Source organism: Phodopus roborovskii, unplaced genomic scaffold (genome assembly GCF_943737965.1).
Source record: "Phodopus roborovskii unplaced genomic scaffold, PHOROB, whole genome shotgun sequence".
Taxonomy (NCBI): domain Eukaryota; kingdom Metazoa; phylum Chordata; class Mammalia; order Rodentia; family Cricetidae; genus Phodopus; species Phodopus roborovskii.
In genome coordinates, this window is record NW_026125264.1 from 4,591,852 (window position 1) to 4,608,681 (window position 16,830).

The 16,830-nt window shown below is 47.2% G+C and overlaps 1 protein-coding gene across 1 annotated transcript in view; it reads left to right on the plus strand.

Moving 5' to 3' along the window:
• The window catches only part of Acss1 (acyl-CoA synthetase short chain family member 1), a 45,893-nt gene that overhangs the window by 6,994 nt on the left and 22,069 nt on the right, over positions 1–16,830 (plus strand). Inside the window, exons 2-3 of the mRNA XM_051194000.1 lie at positions 1,381–1,477; positions 16,512–16,711. Of these exons, the coding sequence (XP_051049957.1) occupies positions 1,381–1,477; positions 16,512–16,711 (297 nt within the window). The remainder of the gene's footprint in view (positions 1–1,380; positions 1,478–16,511; positions 16,712–16,830) is intronic.

A 16,830-nucleotide genomic window follows, 5' to 3' on the forward strand; every position in this document is an offset into this window, starting at 1 on the left:
TGTCCTGATTTTCCTTCAGGACTTCCTGTAGCATTGATTCTCAGGTGACCCTTCCCAACTTGTCAAGACCAGATCAGAGTCACCTCCATGACCAAGCAGCTGGGGACATGGCCCTGTACCAAAGGGTGACCTCTTTGCTGACTGCTTAGAAGCCATAAAAGTATGATTTTAGGTTGAAAACTCTTGGTATATGGGCATCTGTGTACACACAGAAGCACACACACACACACACACAAGAGGAGAGAGAGAGAGAAAGAGAGAGAGAGAGAGAGAGAGAGAGAGAGAGAGAGAGAGAGAACCACCACACTGCTAAGCTAGACTCAGCCTGGGGGCACATTCAGCTGACGTCTGTGAAGCTAGCTTTTCCTTCCCTAACAGCCTTGTTTTCCCACTCATAGTATGAGCTATCTATCCTGCTCCACTGTTCTCCACGGCTCTAAGTTTCATCTGTCTGTGGAATCACGCCTTTTCATATCTCCCCTCCCCTTTGCTATAGGTCAGGCTCAGCTTTCTTCCATTTGCTGCACAGAACAGTTTATTGGTGGCTTGTTCGGACCATTACAGGGACACTGTGGAGGGCAGTGTGAGGGATGCTGGAGCTAGTTTGTGTCAAATCCAGATCTGTTACTCTGTGACCTTGGGCAGGCAGTCTCTGTATACTTCACATCTGTGATGGGAAATACTGGCAGTGGTTCCTCAAGAGCACTGTCTACAGCCAGGCTCCCACTGTTACTGTTGCTAGCCCAAGTTGCTCTTAGCTTCAGTGAGTGCATTTGTCTTGTCTGGGTAACTTCAGCCCCAGAGTTCTGTGGGAAAAAGTTATGTGACACCTTCCACAGACCACCTCAGAAGATTGGAGGACACTGGTGGGAACCTGGTTGGGAAGATGGGATCACCTCTGTGGGAACCAGCCTGGGGTAAGCTCACTTTTAAAATCAAATAATCAGTGAGCAGGGTGTCAGCAGAACTGAGCCCACTAATCCTCAGGTTTTTGTAAACCAGCCCACTGACCTTGTGTTTTTTCCAGGAAGTCATGTGAGCTGAGCTTGGGTAACAGAGCAGGAGGGGAGCAGGATTTTCTTGAAAGGCATGTCTAGCTCAGTGCCTATTACACAGAGATTTTTGGGTGGTGATGCCACATGCAGCCAGTGTGGTGACTGTTGGAATGCTGTGATGACCTCGGAGTCTGTGTGGAAGGTCACTTTGCAGAACAGATCCTGTTTGTATAGTGATTGTGTCTGTTTTTTGCAGTTGTGGCAATCACCCTTTCTGGAGGAGGAGATCCTGTTCTGTAGGAATAGCAAACCACAACAGATCAAATCCCACGTCACCCTCTTCTAAAGCATCCATAATAACATCTGTTATCTTTTCTTTACATAGTCAACTGCCTGGATCAGCATGTGCAGAAGTCCCCTGAGACCGTAGCTTTGATTTGGGAGAGAGATGAACCTGGGACTGAAGTGAGGATCACTTACAGGTACTGTGTGTCACTTGGGACTCTCAGCACCCAAGAGGGAACCTGAACCTTTCTATAGTTTGGTTTTGGGGAAAGTGCATGGTCTCTGTTGCAACCATTAACACAAAGTCTGGCTCTGTGTTTGCTTGGTAATACTGGATGTCTGAAGATTCTTGTAGTGATATTAGGGACTGGGGAGACATTGGCCCAATTCTGCTGCTGTGTCTGGATCAGGGCATGGAATTGTCTGAGCATCAGGAGATGTTTCAGATTTTGGGATGCTCTGTTATCCCAGGCAAAGGAGATGTGGATAAGGCAGGCTGTGGCAGGTATCAGAGCACACAGAACATCTGTCCAACAGAAGCCTGGGTTGAAGTTACCCGGATGAGACAGGGCAAACTCATCCATGGGAGCTATGAACTCAGAGGCTGGATGTGGGCGGCACCCTTGGAGCACTCACTATCAGCATCTCATATCACTGATGCAAAATGCACAGAGATTAAGTGGCCTGCCCAAGATCACATAGTAGTAGATTTTTATTTGATCCATTTAACTCTGGGACCTCCCCCACCATTTTGTCTTCCGTTGTTATGTTGTAATGGTCCAAATTGGAAGCAAAGCAGCATCAGTGTTAGCTACTGACCTTTATGTACCTTATGATGGGGGTGGTGAGTGAGGTGATAATTAACACAAGTTTTAATTTTTTTAAAAGGCTGATATTGTTCATTGATTTCATAAGTGGAAACTAGTCGCTATGTAGGCACCGTGCCGGAACATTCAGGGAAGTCTGGCCATAGACTGACAGCGGTTTAGATGAATGGCCACAAGCTAACAGAGGTTTAGATAGTTCCTTGGGTAACGAGTTATCCAAAGCTGCTGCCCTCTGGGCTGTCTTGATCACAGATACAGTAGGGAGGATATTGCCTCTTTATTGAGTCTCATTAGCTGGGGATAGGTATAACTCAATGAAAGCATGCTTGCCCAGTAGATGTGGAACCTCAGGTTCTATCCGTAGCACTGAAAAAAAAATCCTTTTGACTAAAGACACAATTTACCATTACAATTATATCTCTGGGCCACCATGTGTTCTGTGTTTTCTCCTCATCAGGTCTTCTGAGTATGACTATTCTCCTCCAGGGTAGTTTCAGGCTTTCCATATCCAGCCAGTCATCTAGCAAGTACTTGTTTTATGCCTTTATATAAGTTACTACTGGTTAGAGTGTGTTGAAGTAACAACCAAAGCATGGCAGCATATTAGGCTGAATAGTGAGGGAAGGTCTCTCTGAGGTTGTTTAAATTGAGATTCAACTGATGATCGAAAATACCATGTCCTGGGGGCAGGGAGATGATCTGGTAGCTGGGACTTGGCAACGATGGGGAGAGTGTTCGTAGAAGCAGTTTTGGGCAGGGTTGTGGATGCTCAGGTAACTTGGGGGCAACTGGACACTCATTTCCCACTGGCTTCTGGAATTCTAGTTTTATTCCAGACCAAATTCAATCCAGGATTGCAGTGCTCAGGCTGCCTTTTGTAGAAAGCAAGGTGACTTAAAAATAGGTATTTTGATTATTTTTAAATTATGTATATACATGTGTGGGTATGTACATGAGAGTGCAGGGCCCCACAAAGTCCAGATGAGGACATTGGATCCCCTGGAGCCAGAGGTAGAGGTGGTTGTGGGCCACCTGACATGGATGTCAGGAACTGGACTCTTCCGCAAAAAACAGTACCTGTTCTTAGGCACTGAGCCAACTCTCCAGCCCCAAGGCAACAGTTTCAATCTTCTATAGCCCCTGGCAGTGTTAATGGCCTACTCATTCCTTCATCTACCCATCCCAACAGCCCTTAGGCATATTATAGCCTTCATAGTTAAGGGCTATTATGTAGTACTTTGACATCCTCTTGTCAGCCTGAGCTCAGGGTCTGTGTTGGTTCCTTTTTTCTGGTACCTGGCTTCAGCCTCCACGTGGCCCACAGTATCTTACTTCCAGGAGCCTGAAATCTATCAGACTGGATGATGAGGTTCCTGGATGGCTTCTGTACAGGGGATCTTGGGGAGTGCTGCTTGTGCATGAATTGGCTAGCTCAGCTGCTTCTTAGGGATTTTGGGACACCTCCATGTGCATGTACACATATATCCTTCTAAAAAAAGAGGCTGAAGCAGTTGCTTGAGCACGGTCTGTGTGTGGCAGGCCAGAGGCACTAACTAGACAGCTGGGGTCCTGCCCTGATGCTGCCTGAAGGACTGGTGTTTCCTCTCCATCCCAGGTAGGCTTAGAATTGTTGATAGGCAGGTCACTAGGAATGCTCTGTGGCCAGATGCAGCAGTATTTGGCAGTCTGTGAGCTGCTGAAATTTGTGGTTGAAAGTTAAAGGTAAACCAAATGGAATGCTCAGGATTGTAGCCAGCTCATTACAGTCAAGAAATACTTGAGGTTGATGGGAATGAAGCAGCTCTCAGCCAGCCGACGGATTTCTGAGTACAAGTGAAGTGTTTACTAAGCTGCCCCTCTATACACATACAGAGTTTGTCCAAGGTGCTCTGATTGGTCTCTGATGGCTTAGAACTAGATGGCTGTGTCTGGCATTAGGGCAGAGTGTTACACACACTGTAACTGCAGCAAGTGTGTGAAGGCCTCTAGTTAGCCCTTTCCCTGGCCATTTTAGGTGTTTGACTTGCTACTGGTTGTCATGCTATTAGACAGACAGATAGACAGACAAACAGATGCACACATACTTAGCATAGTCCCTCTGAAATAATGTGATGATTTCCTTCCAAACACTGAGGCACTCAAGCTCTCAAGCTGCCTCAGGATAGTCACAAGCCCTTTAGAGTCAAAGCTCAAAGGTCAAGCTCCAGACTCTTAGACCCACTTTTTTTTTTTTTTTGGTGTTCTTCTGTTAGAGATCAAATTCAGGACATTGGTCATGTCAGGCAAATGCCCTGTCACTGAGCTAAACTATACCCCTGACCATTTAAAGAAACTCAGTGTGGCTATGGATGGTGTTTTTACCTCTAGTCTTCATTGATTCAAAAGATCCTCCTGGATGATGGTCTGGCAAAGCTGTGTGCTCTCTCAGGGCACCACTCCCCTCTCTGTAAAATGGGGTGGTCGGTGCAGTGAAAAATGACTTTACAGGGTTTGCCCAAGGAGGCTGAGGTGAGTGCATGCATCAAACTGCAAAAACACCAATGATAGCTAGCGATGGATATGATCAACCGCTGAACAGTGAGTATTGTTTAAAACACCATACTAGAATTACTTTAAAGACTATGATTTGATTAGATAGGAAGAAGAATACTAATTTTTATTATTTTCAACATTTGTTATGAAAAACTTGAAACAGTGCAGTCATCTACTTGCCACCTACATTTTGCAGTTGTTTCGTGGTGTGGTATCTCTACCCCTTGTCTGTGTGTCCATCCTGTTCTTTGGGGCATTTCGAAGTGAGTTGTGGATATCAGTGCTGTATTTGCACTGATCATCACCACCGACTATATGACGGGAAGCAAATGAGGGGAGGGGGGTTGCCTTTGGCTCACAGTTTGAGGGCATACAGTCTGTCATGCTGGAGAAGGAATAGCAGTGGGCTGTTCTGTGGTGGCTGGAACATGGGACAGTCACACTGTGTAGAAATCAGGAGTCAGAGAGAGTTCAGGAAGGAGGTAGGGCCAGACCATAACCCTTAGGACCTGCTCCCGAGTGACCCACTTACTCCAGCAAGGTTCCGCCTTCTAATGTTTCTAAACAGTATCAGTTGCTGGGAAACAAATGTTGAAACACAGGAGTCCCTGGGGGGATATGTCTCACTTAGACCTGTTGAGTGCTCTTCTCCCAAGCTCTCCAACATGTATGTGATCAACCAGAGAATAGATAGTACGTGCTTACTTTTCTCCTTGATATGCAATTTACCAGCAATGAACCCATTTGCTAGATTTTAACCAATGCAAATGCTGTGTAGCCCAGACCTGTATTTTAAGTTACTGTTGTTACTCCTTGTGGATTATTAGTCTGTCTATCTAGTTCCCCACATACTGTTGATGGTTTCTTTTCTGACACAGTTTTTAATCCAACCCTACAGATAAGGAGGCAGACTTAGAGAGATGGAGTTGTTTGTTTGTGAGCAAATGCCTGGTGTGGGTGGGGAGCCCCAGGATGGCCCTGCATCAGCAAGTCCAGCGCTGTGAACCCGCATCTAGTGCTAAGGGCCAGGTCAGCAGATGTGTCTGAGGCTCGATGGATCCTGGGATGAAGGCAGTCAGAATGAGCTGTGTCAGCATTTGGTCTGCCATTTAACTTGTCAGGGATGGACACCTTCCTCAGGTGCCTGGGGCCTCACTGGGTCTAATGAGTTCTCTCAACAAGTGTATTTCTGAGGACTCTGGTTTGGTGAACTAACAACTGCTTTACCCAATCATGTGGGGTTCAGCCTTGAGTGATACTCCCGTCCTGGGAACTCACAAGATTTACCACAGTGTGTGCACACTCCCACCTCATACACCTTTTAAATCAACCCCTAGAGCATGAATATAGATCTGCTTTATGCTTTGTGTGGGCCGTGTTACTGTCCTGTGAGAAGACACACCCTGTGTGATTTATTAGCCTTTGCCCGTGGGTAGACACACCTCTGCCCTTCAGGACCATGTATTTTGCACCCTGGCCAATAATAACCCATTTCGCATCGTCTTTTGTATGTGACCATAAACTCAGAGCTGTGAGTAGTGAGACGGATGGAGCCAGTTTCCTTGCACACTCTGCCAGAGGGCACCTGAGATTGGAGTTCAGCTTGTATGACCTGTGCCCAACTCCAGGCAAGTAGGCTTTGTGACTATAGGGAAACAGTAGGCTGAGTTCCCCTCACACCTGTGGACATAGTTGAAGGAAGCCACCAGACAAAGCATGATAATCTGGTCCTTCCTGAGGCAGGTGGCCAGATGGCATTTGGGGAGTGCCCCTTCTCACCCCCCTGGGTCCTTCTCATATGACAACCCAAACGCCTCAGGTAGGCATTGCAGAGACTCAGGGTACGTGTGGAGAAGCCCCTGTGCTTCTGTGGTAGGATGGATGAGGCTTTGGAACTCTGCTGGCCTGGCTGATGGGGCCTTCCCTGCTGTGCTTGAGGGTTTCAGCCCAAATTTCTAGGCTGAGGAGGGCATAAGTTAGGGAGCTGACTGAGGCGCTATAGTCCACAAGCATGATCAGGGGAGAGGGTCCCCAGGTCTGAACCAACACATTTCTTCTCTTGGGCTGGCTCACTGCAGAGGTCTGACTTTGAATGAGAACCCAGAGGACAAATCCTAAGGTCAGTTTTTCTTTTTAGGATATAAAATAATAGGTTTCATTATGTCATTTTCTTATATGTGGATCACTATGCTTTGCTCATATTCATTGGCCCCATCACCATCCCCTGTGCCCTTCTTCCATTTTATTGGTCCCCTTCTTCCCCCTTCTTTCGTCTAATTGGTCTCCTTCCTTCTATAGCCCACCCCCTCTGCTTTCATGGCCTACCTTGTAGCATTGGGGCCCATCCTTCAGTTCTGGCTTAATCTGTGAGAGGAGGGATTGGATGACACCATGCTCTTCAGTGCTAGTTGTGGGATGGTCGTGGGGTAATTAACATTGTGAAATAGTTCAAATGTTCTTCAAGAAAGGATAGCACCATGGGCCTGTACCATTGTTTTCATGGTGCTGATGTTTGTGGTTTTATACTGGGTTTTTGTAGTGAGTGGGACATACTCCTAGGAGGCAGCAAGATCCACAGTTGTGTGGGGCCATTAGGATGCTGCCTGCCTGCCTCCAAGTCCTCAGTGAGCATCTAGGGGAAGGTGTCCTCCTGGCACGCTGGGCTGGGCGTTGGGCCTTACTGTAGAGAACCACATCAAAGTGCAGAATAGGGTATGTACAGTGGGGGGTCCCATTATCCAGGTGGCAGGGCTGGCATATAGCACATACCCAAGTCAGGGTGGAGATGGGGGAACCTTCAGCTAGAACCACCTTCCCAGGAACCTATTTCTGTCTTGAAACAGAGTGTCTTCCAATGTGACCAGAAGGAGCCGGTCTCTTTGGGTTGAAGTGATAGGAAACAGGAAGTCACTCCTTGCATATCAGTTGGGAAGGCTTGATTTGAGGCAGAGGGAGACAAACTTTGGAGGGGTCTGTACAGGAATCTTGTGCCAGGGTCTTTATAGGGTTGGCTCCATGCTTTTCCCTAGCCGTGTGGCACCCAAGACACATCACCCATCCGACTCGGTTTTCTCATCTCCAAAGTGGAATCATGTTTCTCTGTGATGGAGTTGAGTGCTGAGTGTGCCACGTGTGATGGTGTGTGTGTGTGTATCTACACCATGTGTTCATGAGTCCATGGGAGTCACCAGGGCATTGGATCCCCTAGAACTGGAGTTACAATTAGTTGTGAGCTGCTCTGTGCATGCTGGGAATGGAACCCTGTTCATCTGCAAGAACAGTATGTAATCCTAATCTTCGAGCCAACTCTCCAGCCTTGAATATACTGATTTTAAACCTTTCTTTAAGACCTTGGCTTCTTCCATTTAAGCCGGAAGGTGTTTTGAATCTTCCGCTGTATTTTGTTTGTCCTTCTTTTTTGGCACACTAAGGGTCTCAGAAGTTTATACTTTAGAGGGAAAGGATCTTTGGACTGTGAAGAAGGTTTATTTATGTCTCAGGAAACCTCTCTGATGGAGCTTTTTTGAGGTTTCTCTGGGGCGAGCCTGACCAAGGTTCAGTTTGAAGAGCACGTAGAAGCAAACACCTCCACTTTGCGAGCTTCCTTCTGCTATGCAAGAGCTGGTGTGGGTGGCCAGCTTGCAGGAGATGGGCAAGGGCCTGGGTTGAGAGAGAAGAGGGACTCAGTTTTGAAGGAGAGGGGCATGACCTCTGCCCCTGCTTGAGAAGCCTGTGGTGGAGAGCTTCCTTGTTCCTGATTTGTATTTTTCTTCCTTTTTCTGCTGCCTCTATAGACGATAGCTTGAGTTAGCCAAACTGGCTGTTTTGCTGTGTGCAGCTGTGGCTTCCTGTGGCCTTGCCAGGAGGGTCCCCTTTAGGACAGCAGACTAGACCTGTTGGATCAGACAGACCTGTTGCTTATCTAAAAATGTGAAACGTACTGTTCCCTCTCCCACACTGCATCCTCTGTCCCTCTCCTTGTGTGGAGGACACGGCATGCCATGCCTTAGGGTGCAGACTTGGGAATGTGGGGGCAGACTGAGGGTTCTGTCACCCGGCCCTCTGTCCTCTCTTATCATCTCTTTTGTGTCCAGTCTCTAGCCTCATTGCTTTCCTCCTGTTGGTTGTACCCTGTGGTGTCACCACCCCCGCTGTGGATGACCTCAGGTTACTATTCAAGGTTATAGCCTGGACTCCCAGAAAGCTTCTGGAGCTGGGAATTTCATCCAGCTGGAAAATCCATTATTAGCTTTGTTCTCAGCTTGGCCTCTGTAAGGCATAGAAAAGTCTTTTTCTGATGTCTGGTTTCCTTTCACAAGGCATCACTGCAGTCTGGGACATCCTGCCTGTGATGCTCACTATTGGCTGTCAACTTGATGGGATCCAGAATAGCTAAGCAGACAAACCTCTGAGCTTCTCTGTAAGGGAGTTTATGGAGTAGGTTAATCAGAGTGGGGAGACCCACCCTGACTGTAGGAGACACATTCTGTAGGCTGGGGGCCCAGAATGAATATAAAGAGAACAGGAGCTGAACACTACATTTATCTCTCTGCTTCCTGACTGCAGACGCAGTATACTTCCAGCTTCTTCTCGCTCCTGCCTTGTGCCTTCCCTGCTAGGACTGTAATCTCATGAACTGTGAGACAAAACCTCCTCTTCCATCCTGAGTTTCTTTTTGTCAGATATTTGACCACAGACATGAGAAAAGTAATTAGCATACCAGACACACCTCTCTGTTAGCATCTGTGTGCATAGTGTCCTGCTCACTGGCTGTCTTTCAGATTACTGGGTCCTAGAAGAGAAGCAGGCACTGAGGGAAGTTGGGTATGAGCAGGGTTAGTGGTGCCAGAGGGCTGGGAGACGTCGTAAAAGGACAGAGAGCTAGCTGGAAAAGAAATGGGAGGTGGGGGAGGGCAAAGGCTGGACTGAGTGCAAGTCAGGAAGAATACAGCTCGTAGTGTCAGCAGAAGTAGGTCTTGTCAGCTCCTTCTCTTAGAACAGGGGTCTCTGCCTGGCACTGCCATGATTCAGTGAGGAGACAACATTTCACAGCAACTAAAGCCAGCTGAGCTTCCTCTGAGAAGCCTGGAGAAGAGATCTGGGTCTTTAGTTGGTGAAGTGAATGATTTCATTGTTTTGTGTGAGGTTGTTGGAGCCTTCCCCACTGGTGCAAGTGGATATTCTTTTGTAGAATTCAAGGAAACTTCAAGCCCACAGAAAGGGTACCAAACCTGGTGAAGCTTCCAGTATTCATGGGCTAGTAGTGTCTCTCATCAGAGATGAGATACTTGACCAGAGTGGCAGGATTACCCACGGGAACCATGTTAGTGTGCTCTCTGCCCTTGAACCTATGTCCCAAAGTGCAGTGGGTCCAACCTCTCAGATTCTACAGAACTCATTGTTATCTGAAAGCCCGGGTGAGAAGGCATGTAGCCAGGAAAAAAGGTTGGCGTGGCTGTAATAAAAAGAGGCATGCGGTTGCTCTTTCCCACCTCCCAGATGTTAAATAGAACGTATGACACGATTGACAGTTTCTTTGTGAAGGGGAAAAGGAGTTAGTTTACTTTTAAAGACATCCTCAGGGAGGTCGGAGGGCGCAGGCTGTTCTGAGGGGCTTCCTGCTGCAGCAAGGCAAGTTTGCTTGAGTTCCCATGCCATTGACTCCATGCTTAGCTTTAAATACCTTGTTTAGGGAGTTCTATTGGGGGTTTGAAATCAGCCAGAGGCAAGACTTAACTGTGAGCACTGGCACGTGCTGCAGGATTGTTTTCCCAAGAAAGCTGGTTTCTGAACACTTGCCAGCATGACAGGGTCATGGGAGCTCTCTTTCTCAGAGTAAGATGCTTCACCAAGCTGCCCACAGAGGCAGGGAAAACACCCAGCCTGTGGCTCCTGGGGTGGCATCCTGGTGACCATGTCTACTGGAATGAATCTTTCCAAGAGATCATTTTCTAAGTGTCAAACTGCAGTGTCCTGTGCACTCACAGGAAAGTCTCAAAAGGGAATGGCTCCCAGCTTGTGCCCAGTCTGGAACTTTCTGTGGGAACCCAGCTTCTCTGTTTTGTCACATGGACCTGTGCAGAGTGAGTGCTGGAAATCCACCAGCTGGTATGGGAGTCATGCAAACTTGGAACAGGACCTGGGAATGTCCTGTGGCCTATTTATTTATTATCACAGGGAAAGTGAATGTTTTTAGAAAGTTAATAGCTACATCCATTTTCACAACTCACCAGGAAGAGGACTCCCTATGTGGCTTTGGAGCTGTTAACATGTCTGTAGGCCAGGGAGAAGTGTTCTGCCATCCCCAGCAGTTTTTTCTGGCTTCCACACTGGATTCTACCAGCTGATTGGGACTCCAGTCTGTGGGAATCTCCATAGAGTGCTTGCTGCCTTGGCACTTGCCTGCTCTGGGATGTGAGCTGTGCTTTGTACTCGACGAGAGAGAACTTCTTTTCTGGAGACAAGAGGTGGGCCAAAGGGAAATCAGGCGTTAACGAGAACAGAGTCTTTCTCAGGTTTGACTAGTTACTTCTATCCTGCAGGGGTATAGTTTTGGCTGACAGACTGCTGGCTTTGGTCAGGAATGTGGGATTTGACCTGGACATGGCAGGGGCAACATCAATCAGGGGCAGAAGGTGTTGAGCATGGTGTTATACTCCTCCCCAACAGTTCTTCTCTATCTTGTTGATACAAAGAAAGACTTCATTTAACCTCCAAGTTAGTGGACTTCAAGGCATTCTTTTGCTGCTTTCCCTGTTTTCCAAAAGGTTTACTTTTAAATAATGCCCATCGTGTGTATCTCTGTGTATGTGTGAGCCCATATGAGGAGTTGCCCAGAGAGTCAAGAGGCTTTGGATCCCTCATGGAGTTGGAGTCACATGCTATTGTGAGCTCTCTGAAGTTGGGTTCTCTGCAGGAGCAGCCTGTTCTTTTAACTGCTGACCCAACTCTCCAGTTCCTTAATTCCCTTTTGAACAAGTCAGCCTCTGGCTCCCTCCCATCTCCTGTGCTGGTGATAGAACCCAGGACCTCACACATGCTGTCCTCTTTAAAACAAACAGACATTCAATTGCAAACTAACTCCTGGGATGGGGTGGTGATGGTGGTAATAACATTAACATGGCCAGTGGGGAAAATTATGATTTTGGGGAGGCTTTGTGTCATAAAGAAAATATCTTATTATGATACTGGGGTTCATGAGGAGAGCTAATAAGTCAGGCTTGGGTTTATAGCTCGCCCTGGTTAATTTTATGGGAAACCCTTTAAAGACGCCTGGGGCATCATAGTTGTGGCTTGCAGTCTCCTTAGTGGTGGGCTCTATTATAAGGTCATTGTATTCTGAAGTGTGGAGAGCCTAGTGAGATCTTGTTATATATATTAGCATCTCTTGTGTAGATAAGTCTACTCACAGCAGATGGGCAAATCAGCAGTTCCACCCCAGGCTAGCATGGTGAACCAGGAAATTTATCAGACTTACTTACAGAAGTACGGGAGAGGGATAGGTTACAGTCTCTCTCTGCAACAGTTGCATGACTGAAAAGTGCCACTCCAGCATGACCTCTTTACACTTCTAGCATCCCCAAGATCACAAGCAGCTAGAACAGAATTGTGTACACCTGGGAAGGGGTGTTGGTGCAGGAGGGAGGGGCTGGAGTCTCTGGTGAGGGTCTAATATCAAATCATCCCTTTCTATGAGGAAGCAGCAGGGCCAGGCCTTGAGGGTGTCCTGCAGGAATTCACAGCTGCTCCAAGTAATAGAGCAATGACACTATGTTCAGAGGACATTGTTCTACAACAGCTCCTCATCTTTGCTCAGAAGATCCTGGGTGTCCAGGGAGACACTCTTGTTATGAGTAGGTTTCCCCACCAGCCTGGCTGGTCCCATAGCCGTGCCAGACCCAAATAACACACAAAGTCGCTGTATTAGATATAATCCTGTTGGCTTGTTACTAGCATTACTTATTGGCTAGCTCTGTCTTAAATATTAACCCATTTCCATTAATCTAAGTGTTTCCATGTGGTCTTATCTTACCGGAGAGAGGGTTCGGAGTTCTGCCCTCTTGCCTACAAGTTGAATCTCCTCCCTACTTCTCCTCCTAGTCTCCTAGTCCTGCCTATCTTGTTTTCCTATTGGTCAACAGGGCTTTAATCATTAACCCATAAGAGAAATACATTTACACTCTTCTGAGGGATAAAGGCTGAGGTCAGTATCTTCACTGGAGTGTAGCACACTGAAAGCAAAGTACATATGTTTTCTGAGTGAATTCAGAAAATACAGCTGGAGTGGCCCAGGTTGACTAGATGTCCTTGTATCACTCACAGCCATCCAGCTGATTGTGTCTTGGACTTTCACTGGTAAACAGCAGCAGCTTTGGGAGTTTTCCATGTTGAAATATGCTGCTTAATACTTTCGTTAAAGCTCTGTCTGTGCTAAAGGTCGTGGTCATAATGGCACAGGATGGTGTACTTGGTTTATAAGCCTGTCCAGGGCATTTCTGTGGCTTCCATTTGCTGAGGGTTGTAAGCAGCAGAGTGAATGAATTTCATCACTCAATCAGGCTTCACGGCTCAGTAACTGTTTTTCCCTGGGCTGGTTCCTCAACATGGGATGCAGGACTTGCTGAGCCTTGCTGGGAGAGAAAGGTCAATCTTGTCCCATGAAACTCTCCCTTACGCCTCTCAAGTGCACTGAAGCGAATACTATATTGTGGCGGAGTCCTTAATATTTGCTTAGGTCATGGAGTTGGTCTTCCAGGGACTGGTGGGTAGAGAGATTATGCTAGGGGCTTGTAGGGAATGTAGCTCATTGCTTTTTGTCTGCATGGCTCTCATTTAATGTTCACTTGCTGTACTCATTTATATATTAATTTAATAAATACTGAGTTCCTTTCATGACCTAGCCTTACTATACATGCTGAATGGAAGGCAATGAATAAGATTCAAAGCTATGTCTAAGCAGTCCTTGTACTCTAGTAGGACAGACACATACTAAAGAGGATGAGATTTTCAGCTAGTTTTTTGTTGTTTTGTTTTATTTTCCATGAACCTGGAGATCCAGAGTCAGTGTGGGAAATGGACAAACCATCCACTCTCAATTTGTTGTTTCCTAGACACAATACACACCAATCCATGTCTTCCTTCCTTGGGCTAACATCAGGGAATGACTGGGAAGGAAAGAAGCTTTCAACATCAGACATGGAAAACAAAAACCAAAACGTTTTGAGCTGGACTTGGTGGCACCTGTAATTCTAGCTCATATGAAGTGAAATAGGAGGTGGAGAGTTCCAGGCCAGCCTGGGCTATAGAGAGCATTTCCCGTTAGCCTGGGCTATGAGGTCCTATCTCGAAGCAACGACAACAACACCCAACTTTGATGAAAAGAAAATTAAATATAGCTTCCTCTTCTCCTCTCTCTGTACTCCTTTTCTAGCTGTTTCCTGTTTAGAGCTCATCTCAGACTCTCAGGCGGGGGTGGTGGGGTGGGTAGTGGTGGTGAAGTTACATTGTGTGACTTTAAGCAAGTGTCAGGTTGATTACCTAACTTGTAGTAGAGTTGTGTCTGCTATAGGAAGGTCTTGCCATAAGGATACTCCACAGTCCTTTCTTTAAACTGCTGCCATAGCGCTACAGGGTAAAGGCTGGTTTTCAACATCATTGGTCAGTGGGCATGACACTCTTGACTCTCTCTCCCTCAGCACTGCTAGGGCATAAACTCTAGAGCTGTGAAAACAGAACTGACAAGAAGGGCCCTGATTTACTCATGCATTACTGATCACAACTGCTTTTTTTAGCGCTGGGCAACCGTCTCAGAGGAGTAGGGGGGCCTCTAGGCCCTAGATTCTGTGGCTTTGGTCTTGGAGTGTTCTTTCATTGTTAACTTAGGGAAAGGGTAGGCAGAGTGCCACTGAATGCCTCCTTTGTCCTCTTTAAAGCTTCTGTGAGAAAAGATGGAAGCTCTCAAGGGGCCCTGGACTGAGCTGGGCAGGAGTGGCCAGCAGCTGGGCCAATAGCAGGGTAGACAGACATCAGGCTCATTTGGGTGCCTTTGCAGGATGGCTTCAGAAGAAACAAAGGGCTCCTTGAACTCTGTCTGAGATGGGGGGCTGCATTTTCATTCTGCTGCGGCTTCCCAGAGTCCTTGTTCAGCTTAGTCATTCTTGAAGCCCCATGGATAGGGAACTGTGCTTTCCACGGGCTTTGAGGGGCTTGAAGTAGGGTTCCCTCTGGGCCTGCTTGCAGTCTGGCTCTGCTCTGTTTGGAGCATCTTGGTGCAATTCAGAGGGTAGGCATGTGGCCCCTGGTAGCTTCCCTTATCACAGAAAAAGGGGGCCTTTATTTTCCCACTTACTCTAGCTTTCTGAATCTTTTCTTTTTAATGTAAATAGTTAATCAATATCAAACAATGCACAGAAAAAGAGGGAAAATATCTGGGTATCCATTTTTCATGTACAAGTTTAGTGAGAAAAGGTGCTAGAGCAGCTACAAGCTTATTTCTATCCCCTGCTCTGCTTTTCTCCTCTTCTGCCCCCATAGTGGGGCAGCTTTCCTATTGTGTACTCCTGGCTTTCTTTCTCCTTCCTTCCTTCCTCCTTTCTCCCCTCCCCCTCTCCCCTCTCTCCCCCTCCCCCTTCTCTCTCCTCCCTTCCCCTCCCTTCCCCCCCCTTTATTTTTTTGAGACAGGGTTTCTCTGTGTAGCCTTGGCTGTCCTGGAACTCGCTCAGTTCAAAGCTGGCCTTGAACTCACAGAGATCTGCCTGCCTCTGCCTCCCAAGCACTGGAATTAAAGGCGTGCACCCCCTCCATCCAGCTACATCTGCTTTTCTTGGAGTACAGTGTCATGGGCTATGATTAATCAAGGGCTATGATTATGAAAGAATCATTATTAACTTTGAGTCAACCCAACTTCTTATCTTTGATTAGCTGGCTAAATGTTGTGAGCTGATGAAAGAGTCTTACATCATGTGGATGTAGGTGTGTGTGTGTGTGTGTTGTCGGTTTATCATTTGTGCCCAGTCAGTGCTTGCCACAGATCTCTGCCGGTCATCTCTGTATACAGGCAGGGTAGTCACCTTTCTGTCGCTTTCTCTTCCCAGCCACTATGGCTTTATCAGTTTGGCACCTGTCCCACCAAGGCCTAAGCACTTGACTGGAAGAAGAGTTTCTTGGTGCTTTGGCTTCTGCTGATATAGAAAACTGGGAGCCTCCTTTTCTCTTGCCAGAAGACTTTCTTTAGAAACCTGTGTTATAATTTAAGAAAAACAGTGTGTGAGAGACAGGTGCCATTCCACAGGGTTCAAGCAGAGTTGTTTTTTTTTTTTTTAAATTAGGGAAAGGGATCATAAAAAGAGGACAGGGGACACTGGCCTCAGGAGACAGGAGCAGCAGGGGAGAGGAGAGAAGAAAGAGGGGCAGAGTGGGGGGGGGGAGGAACAGACAGACAGAGAGAGGAAGAAAAAGAATAAGAGAGAGAAGGATGGGAGGTGGGCAAGGCCCTTTTAAAAAGGGAACACAGTGAACATGCACAGAAGGTGCTCTTAGTGGCTACAGCTGAGGGAGTATCCTGTCAGAACCCCAAGGACAGGCCAGTACAGAAGACCGAATACTAACAACCCGTCTCTGCCTTTTTTTTTCTTCCTGGAAGCCAGCATTCTCAAAAGTCTTGGGAACATGTCCTCTCAGAAACTAAAATGACTGTGAGGGCAGTCTTTGCAGTGTGGCTGACCATGTACAAATGTTGAATACATTTCTGTCTTGCCAATGCTACAAATTTACCTGCTCTCCTCATGTACTGTCTGTGACTTGTCCCACTCTGCACTGTGTTGTACTGTGGCGCTTACTTGTCCATAATGGCCTTCTCTTCTCTGTGCTGCAGGGAGCTTCTGGAGACCACATGCCGCCTGGCCAACACGCTGAAGAGGCATGGAGTGCACCGAGGGGACCGTGTGGCCATATACATGCCTGTGTCCCCACTGGCTGTGGCGGCAATGCTGGCCTGCGCCAGGATTGGAGCTGTCCACACAGTGGTGTTTGCTGGCTTTAGTGCAGAGTCCTTGGCTGGGAGGATCAATGATGGTGAGCGTGGGTGGGCATGGAAGGATCTCAGGAGTCCCCAGACCTTGATCCAACACACCCCAACCCATGGTTCATGAGACCGTCTTCTCACTGGCCTTCAACTTGAAATTTACTAGCCT